Here is a 6434-nt window from a genome sequence, read left to right as displayed (position 1 = left end):
CACAGGAAAGGTAGAATAACTTCAAAAGCTTTAGATTGGATAATGTTCTGGATTATTTTCTAACAAAAATGAGAGGATCCATAGAATTTACCTATCCAAATATCCACAGCAATATTAAGACCATTATAAATGATGGAAATACATCTATGCTAGCTCAGAAATTGTGGCTACACTGTGCTACAGAATAACCAGAAGTCTTATATGAATAATGTAAATAATGTTTGATTGAAACAAACTTATTATGCCATATTTTTTCAGTAATTTAATATCTTGGCTTATTAGAATGCCAAGAAATGCATTTGATCTAATAAAAATAAAAAAACTTCTATAAAACCATACCTTTCTCGTTTCATCTGACAATGATAAAACCAAACTGCTACAATCACAGCCTCCTTATTTCAGATCATTATACACAAATCAAAGAAACTGAAATTGACACACACAAAATGCTGGAGGAACGCAGCAGGCCAGGCAGCATCTATAAGAAGAAGTACAGTCAATATTTTGGGCCGAGACCCTCTGTCAGGACTGTCTGAAAGAAGAGATAGTAAGAGATTTGGAAGTGGGAGATGGAGGGGGAGATCTGAAATGATAGGAGAAGACAGGAGGGGGAGAAATAGAGCTAAGTGCTGGAAAGTTGATTGGTAAAAGGGATACAAGGCTGGAGAAGGAGAGGATCATGGGACGGGAGGCCTAAGAACAAAGAAAGGGGGAGGGGAGCACCAGAGGAAGATGGAGAGCATCCTCCCCTTCTTACCCCATCCCTTATTTATTTATAATTTTTCCTTTTCTCTCTCTCTCGGTGTCCCTCTCACAATAACTCCTTGCCTGCTCTCCATCTTCCTCTGGTTCTCCCCTCTCCCTTTCTTTCTCTCTAGGCCTCCCGTCCCATGATCCCCTCCCTTCTCCAGCTTTGTATCCCTTTTGCCAATAAACTTTCCAGCTCTTAGCTTCATCCCGCTCCCTCCTGTCTTCTCCTATCATTTTGGATCTCCCCCTCCATCTCCCACTTTCAAATCTCTTACTATCTCTTCTATCAGTTAGTCCTGATGAAGGGTCTCGGCCCGAAACGTCGACTGTACTTCTTCCTATAGATGCTGCCTGGCTGCTGCGTTCCACCAGCATTTTGTGTGTGGTGCTTGAATTTCCAGCATCTGCAGATTTCCTCATGTTTGCGTGAAACTGAAATTGAGATTATGTTCTTTACTCCTGTTAAATATAACTGCTCACAAACAGAATATTCGTTTCAAACACCATAACCAGAATTAGACAAATTAGGAATTCAATCATTGTAGCCCAATTGTGGTTTTTGGATTATTGGGCCCAATGCTGCCTGATTGAGCACTATCTGGTGATTCCAAACCAATTATCTAGTTACTACAAAAAATATCAGCAGCTTTGATTAGAAATACTACAGGTGAACTGTAATTTTTCAGCTTTAGCATTTGCCAAGTATGTAATCTGTCTATTCGATAAATAGACATGAAATTTTGGGCTGTGAATAATCTTCAGATTTTTCTTTTTCAAGAAATAATGTCTAGAGTTATGCAGGTGGATGAAATGCCCAACCATTTTTTAAATAATGCAGTAGTAGTTTAGAAAAATCAGTGTTGGCAACAGATAAACATTGCATTCCACTAAGTTGTTACTTCTTCAAAATCTAAGGAATTCATATAAGAAGTGTAATGATAGTAACAAGACATAAACTGATTAAACATTCAAGCAAGTTTGAATAAATTAATCTAAACAACTAAAATACAATGCTATTTTCAAAGATGAAAAGGAAAACTTCCTTTTACAGAACAGGATATTTTCTGCAATTAACACATACAAAATGCTGAAGGAACTCAGCAGACCAGGCAAGATTTCCAGCATCTGCAGATTTTCTCTTCTTTGTGATTTTCTGCAATTAAGTGAGATTCTATCTCCTAAAACCATGAACGTTTATTAAATGCAAAACATTTTTGATCTCTTAAACATTAAGATAACCAATTCTTTATTTTCACAGTTTCTATTATCGCAATAGTTTTAGATTCTTTCATACACAATTTTTACAATTCTACTGGCACTGTGACATCATGACATTTCTTCCAAAATGTTGTTCAGTGACTAGTTATAAAGAGACCTAGGGTGGGGAAGGAGGACAGCGGTGGTGGGGGTACACCATCCTTAGCCAAAATCCCATATGAAGCCTCCTTCTACCAAGCAGAGAACTGCTACAGCTTCTTTCACTGAATATTCTTGCTGTCAATCTTGCCTCAATCTCTAATTAGAGACTCAGAAACCCAGGAACAGGTAATCTCAGCAACTCATCCTGTTTCCTCTTCTACCTCTGAACTATATAGAGGAAGACAAAAGCCTTTTATATAAACATTCTCAAATTCAGATAGGACCTGACATTTCTGGGCCCTGGTTAGTTTTCTCCCCATTCAAGTTATGTATGTAGACAATGTTGATTAAATGAGAAGAAAGATAGATTTGAGGAAAATTTGGGGTCATCCATATCAGAGCAGGTTAAATAGTGAAATAAAAAAAACTTAAAGATCCAAAATATGCAGCAAAATGTTCATATTTATTACACATACACCTAGTCTGTTTATTAAAATATACTATAGTCAGGTTGAAGTAAAAGATAAGATAGAAGTAGAAAAGTTGTTTCCATTGGTTCCGAATGTTGTCCCTTTGTTCAAAAATGGTAGTAGGGATAGTCCGGGTAATCATAGACCAGTGAGCCTTATGTCTGTGGTGGGAAAGCTGCTGGAAAAGATTCTTAGAGATAGGATCTATGGGCATTTAGAGAATCATGGTCTGATCAGGGACAGTCAGCATGGCTTTGTGAAGGGCAGATCGTGTCTAACAAGCCTGATAGAGTTCTTTGAGGAGGTGACCAGGCATATAGATGAGGGTAGTGCAGTGGATGTGATCTACATGGATTTTAGTAAGGCATTTGACAAGGTTCCACATGGTAGGCTTATTCAGAAAGTCAGAAGGCATGGGATTCAGGGAAGTTTGGCCAGGTGGATTCAGAATTGGCTTGCCTGCAGAAAGCAGACGGTTGTGGTGGAGGGAGTACATTCAGATTGGAGGGTTGTGACTAGTGATGTCCCACAAGGACTGGTTCTGGGACCTCTACTTTTCGTGATTTTTATCAATGACCTGGATGTGGGGGTAGAAGGGTGGGTTGGCAGATCTCTGAAAGTTGCCTCACAGGTGGATAGGGTAGTTAAGAAAGCTTATGGAGTGTCAGCTTTCATAAGTTGAGGGATAGAGTTTATGAGTTGCGGGGTAATGATGCAGCTCTATAAAACTCTGGTTAGGTCACACTTGGAGTACTGTGTCCAGTTCTGGTCGCCTCACTATAGGAAGGATGTGGAAGCATTGGAAAGAGTACAGAGGAGATCGACCAGGATGCTGCCTGGTTTAGAGAGTATGCATTATGATCAGAGATTGAGGGAGCTAGGGCTTTACTCTTTGGAGAGACAGGAGACATGATAGAGATATACAAGATATTAAGAGGAACAGATAAGTGTGGACAGCCTGCGCCTCTTCCCCAGGGCACCACTACTCAATACAAGAGGACATGGCTTTAAGGGAAGGGGTGGGAAATTCAAGGGGGATATTAGAGGAAGGTTTTTTACTCAGAGAGTGGTTGATGCGTGGAATGCACTGCCTGAGTCAGTGGTGGAGGGAGATACACTAGTGAAATTTAAGAGACTACTAGACATATGGAGGAATTTAAGGTGGGGCGTTATATGGGAGGCAGGGTTTAAGGGTCAGCACAACATTGTGGGCCGAAGGGCCTGTACTGTTCTATGTTCTATTGGTAGGTGAGACTAGAACTAGGGGACATTGCCTCAAGATTCAGGGGAGAAGATTTAGGGCAGAGATGAAGAGAAACTGTTTTTCCCAGAGAGTGGTGAATCTGTGTCATTCTCTGCCCAGGGAAGCAGATGAGGCTTCTTCACTAAAAATATTTAAGATACAGTTAGATAGATTTTTACATAGTAGGGGAATTAAGCGTTATGGGGAAAAGGCAGGTAGATGGAGCTGAGTTTACGGACAAATCAGCCATCTTATTGAATGGCAGGGCAGGCTCGATGAGCCAGATGGCCTACTCCTGCTCCTATTTCTTATGTTCTTATGTAAAGGGATGCTTTGATTGAAGTTTTTTTTAGTTTACTGGAAGTAATTTTTAGAATATAGAGAAACTTCACTAATTGGGGGGAAGAAACATAAAATCGGTGTTAAGTGCTTCAGTCTGAAGAAGAGCTAAGGAACATTTTTGATACAAAGGATGATTACCTCCTTGCAATAAATGCTAGCTCAATTAGCTAAGCATATTTAAAAGGACATGGAGAAATGGTAAGCAGATGAGTTTAAGAAACCAAAAGGCTATGATTTATGCATATTGTGCAACAAACTTGAAAAGCTGTGGTGCAGCTGTGCAGTTTTCCTAATGAAGTCCCCAGCAGAATGAAATTCACCTGAAAATCTATATGCTCTTGATTAAAATAGACTCCAATACTTTATTTGTCCACTCATTTATGAATATCACATTTGAGTTAAAAATAATAATGTTAATAATTAAATTTGTGCAAGTGAAGATTATGTTGTACTTCTGTGACAGTCCAAATTGATACTGCCGCTTGGAGATGGAGGAGGAGGAAACTCTAGAGGTTCTACTGTTTGCTTCCCTTCACGAATCATGATTTCCTGTTTGGGTTTGAATGTTAATGGAGCAAATCCATCACTATCTGCAGTTAGAACAATCCAATTAGAACCTACAAGTAAAAATAAGAAGGTTACTACTTGATATTCAAAACACAACTAAAATGAAGTTACAAAATGTACATGCTCTATGTAACCATAATTAAAAATGAATGCCAAATACAAATATTCTTTATCCTAATGAATATAAAATTGTTTAATTCAATCTTTTCAGAAACTTCAAACTAGTTTTTTAAACTAAAAGTCTAATGCACACTTTGTATAACCAAAACTCAACAGAACCAACTATATTGTTCTAACACTTTCAATTTCACAATGAATTCAAGGAATTTCTATCAAATCAGTCATCTCTATGAAGTAATGACGTATTCAAACTTTCCAGCAATAATCATTTTAGAAGATGGAATTATATCATAACTGCAGCTGTTAAACCACTGGGAAGCTTACCAATATAGTAAAATCTGAACGTTTCATTCCTGATTTATTGTTAATGTAGTCAAGTGTTGCTGGCCTTAATGAATCCATGACTTCATCATTTAGGAACTCATACTACAGATTATTAGTAATATCATAATATAATATTATTTACTTATTTTAACTTTTTAAAATCAAAATCAGTCTATATTTTCATGCAAAGTTTTAGAAAGTTATCTGTCCATCAATTATAAAGAATTTGTACTAAAATTGTAATTTCTTCAAAGGTACATGTATTAATGGAGTAAACATTCATCTAGTACTCGTTACATTCCCATATTTATATTAATTAGCCTAACACTGCTATACCTAAATCCTGATATGGAGAGCAGTGGGAATATTGTAATCATCACAGAAATTCAAAAAATGAAATACTTTATCACACCTCGAAACTTGTTCACTTTGCTAATCACATTTAACTGTAACATCGAGAGTAACTGGATGAAAATTAAACACATAACCTGCATTACCATAGCAATCCATATAGGAGTAATTCAGCTAGGGTTATTTGGATAAATAAATAAGACAACTGATTATCAATCCTCAAATATTAAACCATTAATGTCTATCCTTTTTCCACCTATGCCAAGGATCACATCTATAGAAAGCCCACATATATATATATAAATTTTGTAAATGTATCAGCAAAGCTAAAGAGAGCAAAATAACATTATATAGGGTTCACTGTAATATTTAAACCATGTGTAGATCAAATATGAACATCCTGACTTTGTAATTGATGGTCAAATAACATTCTAAATTTAGCTTGAAAATATAGATAGATTTTAATTTAGGAAGTAAGTAAATAACATTATATTATACTATTACTAATAACCTGTAGCATCAGTCCTAAATGGATTCATTAAGGCCAGCAAAACTACTACATTAGCAATAAATCAGGAATGAAGCTTGTTCATATTTCAATATATAGCTAAGCTTCCCTATGATCAACATAGGTATTTCAAAGTACCAAAAATACCAAATATTTGATATGTTAGAACAAGTGAAAAATATTGCAAAGAGGGTAACAGAGGATGGCAGTGTCTGCCATTGACGTCTGGCCACAGGCAAGGGAAAAGGAGTGTGTGGAATGTGAACCATCACTAATTATAGCATCGCTTTTGATAGCCCAGTTGAGATCAGCTAAATCATCACAAAGTGCTGGTGAATCTCAGACCTTCCCAGACTGTATAAACAGCAGCTAAGATGCCACTTAATACTTCTCTGGTCAC

General features: G+C 37.1%; 1 protein-coding gene across 3 annotated transcripts in view; it reads right to left on the bottom strand.

Moving 5' to 3' along the window:
• Positions 1-1092: 1092 nt before the first annotated feature.
• wdcp (WD repeat and coiled coil containing) overlaps positions 1093-6434 on the bottom strand; it is a 32016-nt gene continuing 26674 nt past the window's right edge. For all 3 annotated transcript variants that reach the window (XM_072251302.1, XM_072251303.1, XM_072251304.1), the window contains exon 4: positions 1093-4781. In XM_072251302.1, the coding sequence (XP_072107403.1) occupies positions 4606-4781 (176 nt within the window). In that variant the 3' untranslated portion in view covers positions 1093-4605. The remainder of the gene's footprint in view (positions 4782-6434) is intronic.

The sequence above is a fragment of the Mobula birostris genome, chromosome 2 (assembly GCF_030028105.1).
Source record: "Mobula birostris isolate sMobBir1 chromosome 2, sMobBir1.hap1, whole genome shotgun sequence".
Lineage (NCBI taxonomy): Eukaryota > Metazoa > Chordata > Chondrichthyes > Myliobatiformes > Myliobatidae > Mobula > Mobula birostris.
The sequence above is the reverse complement of the archived record's forward strand: the minus strand, read 5'-3'. Positions and strand labels throughout refer to the sequence as shown.